The 17686-nt window shown below is 48.4% G+C and overlaps 1 protein-coding gene across 3 annotated transcripts in view; it reads right to left on the bottom strand.

Annotated features, from left to right (window-relative positions):
• Positions 1 to 17686, bottom strand: part of SUGP1 (SURP and G-patch domain containing 1) — an 83980-nt gene that overhangs the window by 13683 nt on the left and 52611 nt on the right. For all 3 annotated transcript variants that reach the window (XM_078772081.1, XM_068106594.2, XM_068106595.2), the window contains 2 exons: positions 9624 to 9730; positions 132 to 277 (listed from right to left, as the gene is read on the bottom strand). In XM_078772081.1, the coding sequence (XP_078628207.1) occupies positions 132 to 277; positions 9624 to 9730 (253 nt within the window). The remainder of the gene's footprint in view (positions 1 to 131; positions 278 to 9623; positions 9731 to 17686) is intronic.

Genomic DNA, 17686 nt, shown 5'->3' with positions numbered 1-17686 from the left:
GCACTCAGCATCATTAGAGCTTGTATCCAGTTCAGGAAGGACAAAGCTGCCACAAAGAGGATTGAGATGCAAAGCAACCAGATACCCGATCCTGCAAGTGCATCCACATTTCCCATTGCTTCAAACCTTACTTGTTAACCGGATTTTTTATTCCTTGTCCATCTGAACCCAGACCCTGGCCTTCTGCCCAGCCCATCTTCATCAGCATCTTGTAACCAATGTTCTCTACTGTTAGTTTGAAGTCTTTGTAGTCGGAGTAGTCAGGGTCACGACCTTCCTGCAAGAAACAACAACAACCACAAAAATAATAAAAGTGCACTGTTTTTAGCAAAGAGTAACATGCAAATCGATTTTAACGGCAAATAGTGATGCAGACTTTTCCAGTTTTCAAAAGAAACACATTCCACTACTACTTTGTAAGACAGTAGTTGTACTGACAAATGCATCATGATGGTTATGATCACATGCTTTTTCTGATATGGGGTTAATTTATTGAGCATCCTGAATGTACAATGTAGTGAAATTATACCAAAGTTGAACCCAGGAGAGATACTCGCTTCAGCCACTGAAGGGCGTCTATAAAACCTGGGACATCCACGACGCTGAGCCACTCCTGTGACATTTACTTTACACGTAGTCTTGAATGGTACGTATATGCTAGACTCGCACATATATACTAGACTCGCTTGCTTTGACTATTATTATCGGTCCTCTCTGTATGATACCAAGATCCTGATATCTATTGCATGATTGTATTTTTACAGGATGATGCCAGATATCTAATTGAGATTAAACCTACCTATGGGACAAAGTTGTGGACCTGATTGATTTCCACGACACTTAATCTCAATTAAGATCTACGGAAATGGCGGGACACAAGATGATCAATGTACCGACACTCGGCGCCGACCCATAAGCTGAGGATTCGGGCTCGGTGTTCACTCACTGGCTCAAAACGCTGGAGAACCAGTTCGGCGCCCAGGATGCCGTTCCCACCGCTGAAACGAAGCTGTCTGTGCTACAGACCAAAGTCGACCACCACGTCTACAGGAGCATCGCACGATGTACGACGTACGATGCCGCCGTGGCAGAGCTAAAGCGACTCTACATTAAGAAACGGAGCGTGGTGTACAACAGGCATCTGCTCACCACGCGGCGTCAACAGCCAACCGAGTCGATCGATCGCTTCGCTCAGGAGCTGCGGCACCTCCTCGCGGACAGCACTCAAGAGGTACGGACACACGAGCAAGTCCAGGACGATCTTGTCCAAGACGCTTTCGTCTCTGGGATCAGCTCTACAAACCTGAGACTCAGGCTCTTGGAGACAGCTGACCTGACGTTCGCGGAGGCCCTACCGTTGGCCAACGTTTACACTGAGGCCCAGGAACAATCTACCGCTTATGACCGCACGGGTCGTTGCGGGGACTTCTCAACTCGCGCGACCGGAGAGGGCTACCGCCGAAGATACGGGTGCGGGCTCGACTACGGCCGAGCCCCTGGCCGCTCCCGCGGTGGACTCGGATTCCGGCCTGGCAGCAGCTACAGCAGCCAGGCCCAGGCCTGACCGGAACGCGATGTGTTACTTCTGTGGCAACCGACAGCATCCCAGGTCAGCGTGTCCGGCTCGGGAAGCCATATGCCATTTGTGTTCTACAAAAGGACACTTTGCTAAAGCCTGCAAGAAGGCCGCGCGGGGCACACGAGCACGCGCGACCTTGAATGGGCTTATCGCCGAGCCAACGGACCGAGCACAGAGCGGGGCGCCTCACCCGGCCTTGATGAGCTGTCCTCCTCCTCCCGGGCCCCTGGCTGCACGCACGTCCTTGGTGAGATACATCGGGCGGCCACAACAAATGGCGCGAACGCGACCGGCCGCGGAGCGACCGACCTTGACTGGCGTTCGAACGCCTTCCTCGAACAAACAAAAAGTTCCGGCTTTGAAAGCTCCTCCTGTTGTGCATGCGCATGCGCCATCTGACGGCAGTTCGGACGAACTACACGCTCTTGATCGAGCACATGAACGTACAATTGACTGCGATCTTTCGCACGTGACATGAGCGCCATTTGACGGCAGCTCGTACAAACTACACGCTCTTGATCGAGGACATGAACGTACAATTGACTGCGATCTTTCGCACGTGGCACGAGCGCCATCTGACGGCGGCTCGTACGAACTACACGCTCTTGGTCCGGCACGACCAACTATGCGTTTGGCATGGGGGCCCTCCGGAGGCTCCTCAAACGACCGGAAAACTGCAGCCGGTGTGGGATCCACGCGCGAGGCGCGATCTTCTCGCTCGGACGGCGCAATACCTGCCGGATCTTCTGGCCTTGATCAGGCCATTATCCCGCTCTTGGTCGAAGGCATTTTTGCGCGGGCCCTAGTCGACACAGGATCTACGGATAGTTTCATCGATCAGCGGCTGGTGCATCAACATGGGTGGCCGGTCATCGGGACTACACGACGGATCTTCATGGCCTCCCAGGGACTTCGGCTCAGCACGAAGGGGGAATGTCGATTGAAACTTGTGATAAAGGGACGCATGTTTTCCGATGTACATCTCATGGTCTTGCCTGCCTTATGTGCTGACATCCTGTTAGGACACGATTTTCTTAAGCGACATGGACGTTTGGAAATTGAATTCGGTGGGACGGACACGCTTGCTGTGTGTGCACTCGCGAAAATGGAAATTGAGCCTCTTTCGCTGTTCCCCAACCTGACCACTGACTGCGCTCCTGTAGCGGTAAAATTGCGGTGCTACTCACGAGCGGATGCGCAATTCATTGCGGAAGAAACGGCCCAACTCTTAAAGGACGGTGCTATCGAACCTAGCCGGTCGCCGTGGCGGGCCCAGGTCTTAGTGGTGCGAAGTGAGGCCCATCGCCGGCGCATGGTAATCGACTACTCACAGACGGTTAATCGCTTTACACAGCTGGACGCCTACCCCTTACCGGGGATGGACGCGCTAGTACGACTGGTGGCCCAGTACTCCGTCTACAGCACTCTCGATCTGCGTAGTGCGTATCATCAGATCCCCATCTCCAGGGCTGATCGCATCTACACCACCTTTGAATCGGGTCAAAGGTTATACCAGTTCACCCGATTACCTTTTGGGGAAACGAACGGGGTCGCCTGTTTTCAGAGGGCTATGGACGACCTCGTTACTAAGGAGAACTTGACAGATGTCTTTGTCTATCTGGACAATCTTACGGTTTGTGGGTATGACCAGGAGCATCACGATGCTAATCTGAAGCGCTTCCTCGAGGTCGCGCATAGGTATCGCCTAACCATGAATGAGGCTAAGTGTCGTTACTCTCAACGCACGATAGATCTTCTGGGGTACACCGTGACCCATGGCTCAGTCTCTCCGGATAAGGAGCGTCTGCGACCTTTGCTCGATATGGCCCTGCCCGGCGATCGAGCTTCGCTGAAGCGTGCTCTCGGGCTGTTCGCCCACTATTCGAAGTGGGTGCAAAATTTCTCCGCGAAGCTCCACCCCCTCGTGGCCTGTGACACGTTCCCCATGAGCCCGGCCGCCTTGGCGGCCTTAAGGCCGACATCGCTGGCGCCGCTGTGGCGACGATCGACGAGAGCGAATCTTTCGTCTTAGAAAGTGATGCCTCGGATCATGCGATAGCGGCGACTCTCTCCCAAGGGGGGCGCCCTGTGGCTTTCTTTTCGCGGACTCTCACCTCCGCTGAGCGGAGGCATTCGTCTGTCGAAAAGGAAGCGTACGCGATTGTCGAGTCGATTCGGCGATGGCGACCGTACTTACTCGGGCGATGCTTCCAAATCATCACGGACCAACAAAGCGTTGCGTTCATGTACGACACCTTACATGCTCAACGTATTAAAAATGAGACAATCACTCGCTGGCGTATCGAACTCGCCGACTTCTGCTACACCATCAAATACCGCCCGGGGAAGGATAACCTGGTCGCCGACACCTTATCGAGGCCGGCTACGTGCGTGGGGATCGTAACTTTGGAGGGGCTGCGCACTTTGCACGACACTATGTGTCATCCAGGGGTGGCGCGTTTCGCTCATTTTGTGCGTAGTGGTAATCTGCCGTACTCGATTGAAGACATCCGCCGGGTCTGCCGTGACTGCGCTATATGTGCGGAACTCAAACCGCGTTTTTACAACCCTCCCATGGGGACGCTGGTTAGGGCTACTAGACCGTGGGAGAGATTGGCAATGGATTTCAAAGGACCGCTGCCGGTGTCGAGCAACTGTCGTTATCTGCTCACTATCGTTGATGAGTACTCGCGATTCCCTTTTGCTTACACGTGCGGGGATATGACGGCTGCCACGGTCATACGGTACCTGCAGAATTTGTTTTCTATGTTTGGGTATCCGGCCTACGTGCATACCGATCGGGGTGCGGTGTTCCTGTCACAGGAGGTGAGAGGTTATTTGCTCCACAATAATGTTGCTTCGAGTTACACCACACCGTACAGACCCCAGGCGAATGGGCAGATCGAACGCTTCAATGGGATTATATGGAGGGCCGTCATGCTAAGCCTCCGGACCCTCGGCCGGGGTCTCGATAAATGGGCTTGGTCGCTACCTGCGGCTCTGAACTCGATCTGGGCTCTCCTATGTACGGCCACCAACCAGACTCCTCACGAAAGACTGTTCCACCACCCTAGAAGCTCGGGTAGTATCCGATCTTTACCCAGCTGGCTCGCTGAGCCGGGGCCGGCTTATCTCAAACGAGCGGTGCGCACGAGCAAGTACGACCCCTTTGTGGATAAGGTGCAGGTGCTCCAGGCTAATCCCGAGCATGCTCGTGTGCTGACGGCAGATGGACGCGAGTCCACTGTCTCCGTACGCCATCTCGCCCCTTGTGGGGTCATCGACCCTTATAGGGATATCGACGAACCGATCTACGAGTCTATGGACTCTACCGAAGCTTCCTCTATGGAACCTTTGCTGGAACCTTTGCCGTCACCTCTGTCGTCACCTACACCCCTGCCTGAAGGCTCTGAGGTGCCCCCTCCGACACCTGCCTCCAGCGGCTACTCCGACGCAGGGGACTCCGGGCTTGGGGACGCCGTACCCGGTAGTTTCCGGACGCGGGCTGGCAGGGTAGTTCGCCACCCCGACCGCTACGGGTGGACCGGCTGACATGGAATGACGTACCCCAATCAATTAATGCTGACGCACGCTTGCGATCTGCCTAGCGGCAGTATAGTTCTAACGGCGGGGAGAATGTAGTGAAATTATACCAAAGTTGAACCCAGGAGAGAAACTCGCTTCAGCCACTGAAGGGCGTCTATAAAACCTGGGACATCCGCGATGCTGAGCCACTCCTGTGACATTTACTTTACACGTAGTCTTGAATGGTACGTATATGCTAGACTCGCACATATATACTAGACTCGCTTGCTTTGACTATTATTATCGGTCCTCTCTGTATGATACCAAGATCCTGATATCTATTGCATGATTGTATTTTTACAGGATGATGCCAGAGATCTAATTGAGATTAAACCTACCTGTGGGACAAAGTTGTGGACCTGATTGATTTCCACGACATACAATACATCATTTTTGTGCTGCACTTGACAAAGCAGCGCATATGCTGAAAAATCAAGATGGCAGCAAGATAAAAAGAGAATAATTATGAAATTTCAACTAGATGAAAACATCAAACCTGCTCAAATAGACGAATGGGTGCACGGAATGGTGAGGCCTACCTGGGTTATATACAAGCTGAACTCCCCAAATAGGAGTCACCAAACATGTACTAGATTGTTTAAGGATGCTAGCATTCCAAAATCCTACATAAGCCATTGATCAATGTTTAAAACTATTGATCAATGTTTTCTCAAAAAATCAAAAAGCACAGGAGGTTGGTGAAAGTTGCAACGGTATTCTCCTGCTACAGTTTACGTTTGTCCCAACGATGTGGTAGGGATGGGTTAGCATTGATTTCAAGATGTGTGCTTTGACGTCTTCATCATTCGTAAACAGGAAGCCTAATGTCAGCCGATGGGGTTGGCAGGATGGCCTCGAGATATAGTACAGGCATTATATACCACAACCTCAACCAAATTGCAACAAAAGCTCTCTCATTTGAATCATACCTAGGAAGGTGTCCTCCCTATGACATTTGCAGTCTGATGGGCTGAGCAGAATCAGGGACTGTCTTGATAGTCAAGCTGAGTCTGTGAAGATGCCTTCCAGAACTGCAGATCTCTGGGTTCAGCACATGGATATGGTAGACATCATGTGCAAGTTTGTCAGGGCAGAGCATACTGGTAACTGGGCATTACACTTGCAGACCATTTCAGAAATGCTACCCAAACTGGCAGCATCAGGCCACAACCTCCACACAAAATCTACGAGGATATATCTACAGCGTATGTTCAATCTCTACGCTCAACATCCTGATGTCCAAAAACGATTTGAAGAGGGTCTCTATGTGGTGAGAAGAAGTGATCGGCTGTGGGCTGGTCTTTCCTAAGATTTCACAATCGAGTAGGTGTTGATGAGGAACATGAAGACGAGCGGGGGCCTCATGAGAGGACGAGGAATGACAGAGCACCAACGTCTTATCTGGCTGCTATTCATGCCTGCCTGTGAAGAACGTAACATGTCAATACAATAGTTCATAGGGGTGAACTACAACACAGGATAAACAGAGCAAGGACATGACGAGAGCTAGACAAACCCGTGACTGGAAGGATGCGCTTACAGTTCTCCACTGTCTCCATGAGCGAAATATTTTCTGCTCTGACCGAAGTCTGCGGAACATTGTCAATGGGGTCCACGTACACCACACCGTTAACGTCAACACAGCATAGGCAGTTGGAAGCTCGATTCTGAAGTCCATGGATGGGAAAACTGCTGCAGAGTATACATTCAGGAGGAAAGACCAGGTCGTCACACTCAACACAAAATCATCAGTCAAGATCGACAGCGATGAAGTCCAGGTTGACCCAAAACAACTATTCCAGAGACTTCTTCACAGCTGCAAAGACATCAGATGATGTTGAATCTGCTTTCAAGTATGAGATGTGCAGTCACCCACCAGCCCTCTTCAATTTGTCTCTGCTGCTTCAGGAACCAAAAAAGCCAGTGTTGGCTGATGCCATCTGGGGTCTTCTGACACCTGATGTTCCGGTGATGACGGGTTAGGCCTAGTATGTCTTGGATGGTGGGACACTAGTTTAGCGCATCCCATGGTCACATGGAGCCACATACAAAGACATTTTCAATTAGTACACCGAGTATGTGACAAAAGTATGGAGAAGCTATTGTTGTGTTTGATGGCAACGCCAGCACATCCACAAAGGACATGACACACCAGAGACAATCCAAAGCAAATGCTGGCACAACCGTGACAATTACGGTGGACATGAATGTCACCATGAAGGATCAATTCCTGGCAAACAAGCAAAACAAGCAACAATTCACCAACATGCGGAGTGAAGAACTGCAGAAGAAGACTGTCAAACAAACCATGCTTCAGGAGATGCCGATCTCCTCGTTGTGCAAAAGGCCATGGAATCTGTTATGGTCAGCAACACATGCAAACACATCCTCTTCCTCCATGCTGTCCTTGGATGTAACACAACATCTCGCCTCTACAGGATCGGGAAAGGAGCGTCCCTCAATAAATTCAAGACAAGCAGTCACTTCCGTGAAAAAGTCAAGGTGTTTGATGCACAGTCAGCTTCTACTGAATATGTTGCAGCTGCAGGAGAGAAAGCCTAGGTTGTTGTTGGTCTCTTCCTCTTCCCTTTATAAGGGGTGAGGTCCAATGGCACCAAGTTCCTGCCCTGCCTTGACCAGGATACTCCTCCACTCCCCTCTGTCCATAGCCAACTATCTCTCTATCAAGCTCATCGGCACACCAATCTCCTCACTCAGTTTAAGTATTCACCTTCTATCCACCCTCTTCACTCCCGCAATCCTCCTGACAGTTGTTCTTGCAAACCTGCAGCCTCTGTTGTATCTCTGTCAGTGCCACAATCTCCAGACAGTAAAGATAAGCCAGCATTACACAAGACATCAGAAACTTTCTTTTCAATCTCCTTGAAATCATTCTGTCTGCCATTACACCCTCCACATTCTTCCACACATTCACACCCATCTGAATCCTCCTCCGCACCTGTGCCTCTGACTTACCATCTCTGGTCACTGTTCCACGCAGATACTCAAACCTATTTCCTTGCCTGAACTCCTTCCCCTCTAACCTGATATTCATTTATTTTCTCTGCTGCCCAACCCACATCACCTCCCTCTTCTCCATGCTCATTTTCAGCCCATGCTTCTCAAATCCCTCCTTCCACTCCCCCTGTAAGTACTTCCTGCATCTCCCGCCCACTCTGCACTACAAGAGCCAGATTGTCCGCATACAATATCCTCACCAGAATATCTTTCATGTTTACCTTCCTGCTTACCAGCTCCATCACCATGATAAACAGGAGTGGGTTGAGAGCGCTTCCCTGCCTCAAACCAAATGTTCACATTGAACTAATTCGACATCCCAGGACCAAACAAAAGTCTTCCCTTCGTTCCCCTATACATCCCTTCCACCAACCTAACTTCTGCTTCCAGCATTCCGATCCATTTCAGTGTCACCATCACCATCTCTCTTTGGAACGTGTCGTAGGCCTTCTCCAGATACACAAATCCCAATGCCATTTCACCTTGTACCTCCAACTTCTTCTCCACCAGCTGTCTCAGCACGAACATCCAATCTGTCGTTCCCCTACCCTTTATGAACCCCTGCTGCTCTACTCCGAATCTCCATCTCCACACTCTTCCTTATCCTCCCATCCAGAACCCTCTCCAGCACGTTAATGACATGACTAAAGGAGTGTAATGCCCCTGCACTTCCCCGGATCTTGAACATACCCCTTTCCCTTCCATATCGGCACAATTAACCCTGTCCTCCACTCCTTCGGAATTGACCCATCTCTCATACATACATTCAACAACCTCTTTGTCCATGACATGTGTGTTGTGTGTTGTCTTGGTATCATGTCTTGGTAATCCTCTACAATGGGAAACCCAGCGAAAAGCTAGACTCTCTGTGGCACAAGCTGTTCTGTTAGCTATCAGGCTGCGGTAATCTTAATCCTGATGAAGCAACACTTACACGGAAGGAAAGGTAGGAAAAAGAAGAAGGGAAAAATGTGGAAATGTGGAAAAATGACATTTTTGGATAAGGTCATATTCCAGTGATTTTCACAGGTTTCCCCTTCTTTGGTCCCTTAAGACTTTTTACATGTGACAGAGGACACATTCAGGAGTATAAAACATACAGCAGAGATTCTCTTTGTTGCAATTTGTTCAAGGTTGACCTCATATTTTTCACATGGGTGTTTTATCATGGCTGATTTTGAACTTACCACACCAATAAAATCCGTATACAACTCGGTGAAAGACATTTAAATTGTGCAGTCTCCAAAACAATTTTAAATGGTTCGATATTGTCTTTCACAAGGCTCTTAATGTTACGCCTCCATTGCATAGCACAAGTGACGATGTTGGTCACCACCAGAATGTTTTGACCAGCGTTGTCCCTTTTGTACAACTTGCTCAGGGTCGACAATATCATTGAACAATGTAAAGTCAATGTTAACCTCGAGCTGCTCTCGCATACCTTTAGAGCTTTAAAAGTTTCCATGAATTTATCCAATTCATCAGGTGGGAGAAAGTCTCCAATGAAATGCTTTCCTCGATTCATGTCCGTCAGCTTTTCTGCCCACTCTGTGGAAACGCACAACAGTCATGTACACACGGACCTATGAGGGTAAAAACCTAACAATGACCATTTCCAAGACCAACCATGACAGTATCTACAAGTTATGTCTGCTATCAAACTGCAATGGAAACATTACCCCCAAATAACTAATTGAAAGTGTTAAATAAGATGGCGAAAAAGGCGATGGATGCATCAATGGCGGTAAACTTCTGAACAAAGTTTTTCTTTTCTCCAACTTTCAAAACTTAGTTCCCTACCGGTGAATATAGGTTTGCTCTCCGTCTGTCTGTCCATCTGTCCATCCGACCTTGAAACTTGGTACATGGTGTTATTATGATAAGTTACTGAACAAGTTGGAGTTTCAGGGCATTCTGTCAATTTTTCAGTTATGCCCTTTTTGGACTTCGAAATTTCGCAATTCTTGCTATTGGTTTATTTAAATTGAATTATACACCTGAATACTGCAGACCACAAATTGTCTTATTGGTACTTTCAAAAACATTCAGTTTAGCAGTACCTGTACGTGGACAAAATATTACGCAATTTTATGCCATCTCGATCCTTCAAATTTGCTCTCAGCGTAGGGGAATATTGACATTCAGACAAAATGGCGGCTCGTAAGAAACATAGTGCAAGGAAACACAAAACAAGAGTTTGAAGGACCCTTCCCATGTCCTTTTTCTCGAGACAGCGTGGGGTAAGGTGTTCTATAAACTATCTCGTTGAATTAGTTAATGTGACAACTCTACCAAACCGAGAGGAAGCTATATACCATCCTAGACCACAAGAGGGTGGAAATGCAAATTCAAATTCAGGAAATAATGCTGGGATTTCTCCTTTAGTGGCACAAGTCTTGTCTGTATCAAATTAGCGGCTGCACTTGTGCGTGGGTGTCACGATCAATGGAGTGACTAAATATTTTCTAGCATATTGGGCACTCATTGGCAGGGTTCTTCTGACCATTAGAATTAGCTGTGCCATGGAAGAAGAGTCCGTTTAATGATGGAAGGAAGTAATGGTCGTCGTGTCTGTGTATACAGAGGATTTTTTTTTTTTTTTTTTTGTATACAGGATCGAGGCTCGTGAAAGAGCTAACATTTATCACACAAAAAAAATCAAACAGACACACAAAACATATAATAAGGGGAGTGGTAGACAAGATGGGGAGAGAAGGGGAAGCACAAACACAACATTTGAGAGCAGGGACATCGGGAGATCTGTGGGAGGGAGGGGGCTTGGGGGGAATAAGGCATGGAAAGGGGGGGGGGGGGAGGGGAAGAAGTATAAAACACAAGGACACTGCAAGGACTTCCAGGAAAGAAGTCGGTATTTCAAAAAAGTGGATCTGGGGTGAAATTAGCAGGGGTAGAAAAGATCAAGGTTTTGGATGGGGGAAGATAAGAGATGGTGGTGAACAGCTGTTTTAAAGACCTGGAGGGAGGAGTGGGATTGAAGAGAGTGAGGGAGTTTGTTTCAGAGGCGGGAGAAAAGAGGAATGAACGAGTGAAGGTGAGCAGAGAGTCTTGATTTTGGCAGTTTAACCATAAGTGGGTTGCAGGCAGATATTGTGCGACCTGTAGGAATATTTGGGGGACAGAGCCCAGAGAGAGCTGGGGGAGCAAGGCCGGAGAGGAGTCGAAAGAAGACAGAAACTATGATCGATGAAAACTAAGATCCAAACTATGATCAAGTTGATGAGCCATAAGTACAAATTGGTCTTATTTTAACTGGATAATAGACTACATGGAGACAGTCATATCCATTATGGAACCGAGCTGGAGGCAGTTTTAGGAAAAACAAAATTGCAATGACATGATGCAGTACCAACAATATTGCGAAATAAATTGATGATGTTCGTTACAGGTACCGATGCCAGAAGGTTCCTTGCAACAACTACAGGCAAATGGGCTGAGAGGGTGACCTAAAGACATGCACAATCACCTCTAAGCTATCATCCTGGGTTTCAATTCTGACCCAGCTATAAACATGACGGTGTAGGGGGAGGGGGAGGGGAGAAGGGTGGAGAGAAAGGGGAGAGGTATGGAGGGGAGAAGGGTGGAGAGAAAGGGGAGAGGTATGGAGACGGGTGAAGAAGAGACAGAGAGGGTGGGGGAGAGACAGCGAGGGGTGAAGGAGAGACAGAAATGGGTGGGGGGTGGGGCGGGAGACAGAAAGGGGTGGGGGGTGGGGTGGGAGACAGAAAGGGGTGGGGGGGGGGGGAGACAAAGAAAGGTGTGGGGGAGAGACAAAGAGGGGAGGGGGAGAGGCAAAGAGCGGAGCGGGAGAGTCAAAGAGCGGAGCGGGAGAGACAAAGAGGGGAGCGGGAGAGACAAAGAGGGGATCGGGAGAGACAAAGAGGGGAGCGGGAGAGACAAAGAGGGGAGCGGGAGAGACAGCAGAGAGGGGTGGGGGAGAGACAGCAGAGAGGGGTGGGAGAGAGACAGCAGAGAGGGGTGGGAGAGAGACAGCAGAGAGGGGTGGGAGAGAGACAGAGGGGTGGGGAGGAGTAGAGGGTGTGGGGAGAAATAAAGGTGTGGGGAGAAATAAAGGTGTGGGGGAGAACAGAGGTGTGGGGGAGAAACAGAGGTGTGGGGGAGAGCCAGAGGGGTGGGGGGAGAGCCAGAGGGGTGGGGGAGAGACAGAGGGGTGGGGGAGAGACAGAGGGGTGGGGGAGAGACAGAGGGGTGGGGGGTGGGAGACTGTGGGGTCGGGTGGGGGTGGGAGACTGTGGGGTCGTGGGGGAGGGGGGGGAGACAGAGGGGTCGCTGGGGGGGGGGGGGGGGGGATAGAGGGGTCGGGGGGGGGGGGGACAGAGGGGTGGGGGAAAGACAGCAAAGAGGGGTGGGGGATAGAGTGAGAGTTGGATGAGAAACAGAGGGGTGGGGGAGAGAGCAAGGGTTTGGGGAGAAACAGCGGGGTGGGGAGAGACATTATTTTAGTCTGTGGGCTGAGTAGGGTTTACATGCACCACCCCCCCCCCCCCCCCACAACTTAACTTCCCGGGTATGTCCATGTACCCCCCCACCCTAGGGGTTAGGAAAAACCATGTTAACAGAGAAAAAACTCATTCCAAGGTACCTCCCACGCATATTTTGATGTTACCCCCTGTGTCGGTGATTTCCGAAAATTAGGGGTAGGCGAAATTCAAATGGCCATAACTTTTTATCTAGTCATCCTATGGTTGCATATGACCCCTCAAAATGTTTGTCCTGGGACACTCTTTACAATGATGTGTTATATGCAAATGAGGTCACTAATGAGGTCACCAGAGGTCAAACTATGACGTAATTTGGGGGTTGCCCAAAATCCATGACCTTGAAAGTTAAAAATGACCTGAGGTAGGCAAGAAATTGGTAAAGGAATGTTTTATTATGCCTTTTTGATAGTACATATGTAGTGTGTTCAAAAAGTATCCGACCTTTATTTTTTGTGCGTAAAAAAAAAGAAGCTAGGGAGGCGTTGATTGGTGCACGTATGTAGGCGATCCTAATGCACACGCGTGAATTTTTTCCCACCTGCAGAAGCTGTCATTCGACGGCAGACCGCCGATGAGTGAGGGCATGTAAGTGAGCGCAGTCGGATTTTCGTTTTTGACAAAATGACGGAAAAACTTGAACAACGCTACTGCATCAAATTTTGTGTTTCATCAAACTTGCATCAAAACTGCAACTTGGTTTCTGGGTCGTACCCATAAACCCAGGACTCATCGCCAGTGATCACTGTGTTGAGGAAGCTGGGATCGCTGTTCACAGTCTCCAGCATGTCCTGTGCGATCTCCAAACGGAGTTGCTTCTGCTCAATCGTTAGCAGCTTTGGTACGAACTTCACTGAGATTCTCCTGAAGCCCAAATCCTCTTTCATAATGGAATGAACGGTGTTGAATCTTGCGGATCGTTTCCACTTGGGAATCGCCAAGCTTTACACAAAATTTGATGCAGTAGCGTTGTTCAAGTTTTTCCGTCATTTTGTCAAAAACGAAAATCCGACGGCGCTCACTTACATGTCCTCACTCATCGGCGGTCTGCCGTCGAATGACAGCTTCTGCAGGTGGGAAAAAATTCACGCGTGTGCATTAGGATCGCCTACATACGTGCACCAATCAACGCCTCCCTAGCTTCTTTTTTTTTACGCACGAAAAATAAAGGTCGGATACTTTTTGAACACAGTAGTATATCAAGACAGTTTATGGAAAAAACAGCTTCGACAAATTCCAAGTATTGACTGGTTGGCGGTCGTTTGAATTTAGAGGATGGCCCAAATGGCCCAAACAATGCATGAAGGCAAACTGCAATGTACCTATTTCTTTCAGGCAGCATGGAGCGCCCTGTGAGGAAGAGGAAGTCTGAAGACCAGAAAGACCATGCAGACTCGGAAGATGTCGGCTCGGCAAAGAAGGGTAAAGCTGAAGATGGTCAGGCACCCAGAGAATCGATAGAAAACGTTTGTATCATTCACATGAAAGACTCCAAGTGCCAAGACTTTATATTTCTCAAGAATTCGAAAGATCCAGATGCCAGGTTAAAAAGACTTTTGCAAATCAGTGAAAAACGGTTAATTCAACCTTTAGAATCCCCGAATCGAATGGAAGATGTCTGCAGGCAGATTCCATCAACCTACTCCATTTACCACGGGTATCACAGGGACTGTTACCAACGCTTCACGTCTAACTTGAACCGGTTAATTCCACAGCCAAACGAATCTCTTGACTTGGGGAAAAGACGGGAGTCACGAAGATCATCTACTGAAAAAGATGATGTCTTATTTCAACCAGACTGTGTCTTCTGTAACAAGGTTGGGAAAAAGGCTATAAAAGTACGTGGCGCTTGGACAACTGAACCAACTACAAAATTTGAACGCGGAGGTGGTGAAGCAGTTATTCGGGAGGCCGAAAAGAAACAAGACTCGAAACTTCTTCTGCGCATATCTGGTTTTGACCTTTTGCATGCGAGACCATGTACCATCGGAGTTGTCGATGTCAGTACATGCAGAGACCTGAGAAGTGGAGAAGTAGCAATCCTGGACACATTGAGCAACAAGCTTCACTTGAGAAAGCACATGAACAATCATTCAATAGAATATGTGAACTGATAAATGAAAAGGTTGTAAAGGAGAAAGATGTGCTCAGGTTGTCCGACTTGAGAAACATATATGTATGTGAACTAGCTAAAACTCCCCATTCAAATCCAAGTTACAGGGGGGAAATCTGAAAAACAAATTAGAGAAATGTGACCTGTACAAAGACACATTAGGTTTCTGTCCCATCAGTGATGATGGACGTTTCAAATCTTACCTGGTGTATAATCTCAAGTGTGATGTAGGCACTGCTGTCAAAGCAACATACACACTTCGTTCTGTTGATAGGTCCAGAGAAACGGCTAGAAATTTGCGAAACGATATCCTTGACAAATTTGAAGCTACAGAACAAATGGCTTGGCCACCCACTGTTCAGTCCCTTCCAACCCAAGACATATTGCCAAAAACTCTAGAGAACTTTCTGAAGTGTCTTCTTTCAGGGAATGAAGATGTTGAGTCTGTTAGGGTAAACCGACTAGCTAATTCATTGGGGCAAGACGTATGCAGGGCTGTTACCCATGGTCGGTGGAAACTTCCAAAGCATGTTCTGCTTGGAATGACCCTGCACCATCTATTCCGCAGCGCAGAACTCGTAAAATTGATGAACAAACTTGGACATTCAGAAAACTATTCATTCTTGCTCGAAGTTGAAACTGCAATAGCTGTAGCTGTACAGACAACATCTTCATTACTACCTGTGTCAATCATACGCAACCCGTCCTGTCCTTCTACGTTCCACTCAGATTTTGACAACTATGATGAATTCATAAATGACATTTCTGGTGCAGGGTCCATTCATAGGTCTCATGGGATCATGTTACAAGAGCTGGTGACTGCACCAGGAGAATCCCCAGGCGGGGTTAAGCCTCCAATACCTTCGATCCAGAGGACGGGACAACGTACATTGACGGAACCAATGGATGTCGAGTTAGGTGATTGTTACCTAGGCCGGAGACGAAGCCCTGGCTACGAGGTCGTCGATTCAGATGTAGATGGTGGCAAGGAGGCCTATCAGAACGCAATGGTTAAAAACCTACTTTGGCTCCTTATCCGGCTGCATGCAGGAACAGTTCAGCAGCGTATACCTGGATGGGGTGGGTACATTTCGCTTACTGGGGAGACTCCATGCAACCTGAGTACAGTTGAATATTACCCGGTGATTCCCCACCCTATAACTGATAACAGAGCCGTGAAGGAGTGTCTGCGATACTCGGAAGAGGGAAGCAAGGAGGTTGGCCAGAACTATGTGATAACAACTTTTGACTTAGGTGTGTGTATGAAAGCCTATCCATTGATCTGGAACAGCCCAACATACTATGAAAACCACAGAGTAATGATTGGGACGTTCCATCTGGTCTGCGCTTACCTAAAGATGATTGGCAAGATGATGAAAGGTACAGGATTGTCTGACATTCTACTAGAAGCTGGTCTGTCTTCACCAGGATCGATCAGTGGTGTGATATCTGGTAAGAACTACGGACGGTCTATTCACTGTCACAAGGTGTTGGTGGAGTCGTTGGAACGCCTACTGCTCGTACGTTTCCTTGATGGCCGAGGCGAGAAATAGCCCTTTGACGGAAGTCCACAGGAATCAAAGCATCTGATCATGGAACTGATTCAGTCAGTGGGGAGCAAAACTGAAGCAGCAGTTTTGCAGGATACAGTCCTCAGATCTTACATAGAAGACTACCTCAAGTTTCGTGATGGTGTAAGGCAAGGTGAACTTGGCAAAACTGCTAAGCTATGGATGTCCTACATAGATCGTGTGTGGTTGGCCCTGGCATTACTTGAGGCAGTGAAGACAAATGACTTCGTTCTCTATGGTGAATGTCTTGGCTTGATGCCTGATCTTTTCTTTAGTTTCGATGGTCAGAACTACGCAAGGTACTTGACATTCTTTGCTCTTTTCATCGCAAATATCGAGAGGTCTCATCCTGGAGCAACGGACTTGTTGAAACGGGGGGCAATAAGTGTAGCTCGATCATTCATACCAGGGAATAGATGTGCAGTCGACAAGACTATTGAAGAGACGTTCATGAAAAACGCGAAATCCAGGGGAGGGGGTGGAAGTGGAGCAGGGATATCTGGCATCTCGACTAATTATGGGGCATACCAGAGATGGGCACAGACTTCAAAAGAAAGGGCTGAGTACTTGCAAGCGATTTACAGCATGGCTGACATGGCACCAGATGCAGAGACGGGGAAGAAACACAGGATGTACGTCATGCTGAAGTGCAGCGCAGTGAAAAGCAGGTGAAACGGACTGTAGAAGCTGTGACAAGTTTCAATAACCCCTTCGAACTTCCGGATGCAGACAAGTTATACTGCCTTTCTTCTGGTGCACCCGCCAGCTCTGACGTTGAACGGGACATTCTGCGTGCAGAATCCGCAGGAGCAGACCGCAAGAAAAACTTTATAGAGGAACGGCTGAAGACACATGAGAATTTCTTCGAGCCGATCAAAAGACTAAAGTTGAAAACAATGGAAGATATGAACAAGGCTGTGCTAGTCAAATCCTCCACAAATAAAACCGTTGAGTATAAGCAGCAGGGAAGCATCGCATTTCAACTGCTAGTTCAGTCCCAAAAGCTTCCTGTAGCAAAACTCGACCTGCGGGAGCTACTGACCTATCCTGTAACACCAGTGCCATTGAGTCTAGCAGGAGCACATGGATATATGGCAAAGACAGATAAGTCTAAGGGACTTGCCTATCTTGTAAAGGATTTGGACGAGGACTGTTCATCTGCACCTCCTGATATCAAAGACAGTCTGGTTATCGAGGACGGAAATGCTTGTTTCTATTACATGAGGGAAATACCAAACACTTTTGGGGAAATAGCTCAGAAGGTTTTCAAGTCTCTAACAACAAAGCATGATGTTTTCTTCAG

This window comes from Myxine glutinosa, chromosome 2 (assembly GCF_964187855.1).
Source record: "Myxine glutinosa chromosome 2, kmMyxGlut1.1, whole genome shotgun sequence".
Taxonomy (NCBI): Eukaryota; Metazoa; Chordata; class Myxini; order Myxiniformes; family Myxinidae; genus Myxine; species Myxine glutinosa.
This window is presented reverse-complemented; position numbering and strand designations above follow the sequence as displayed.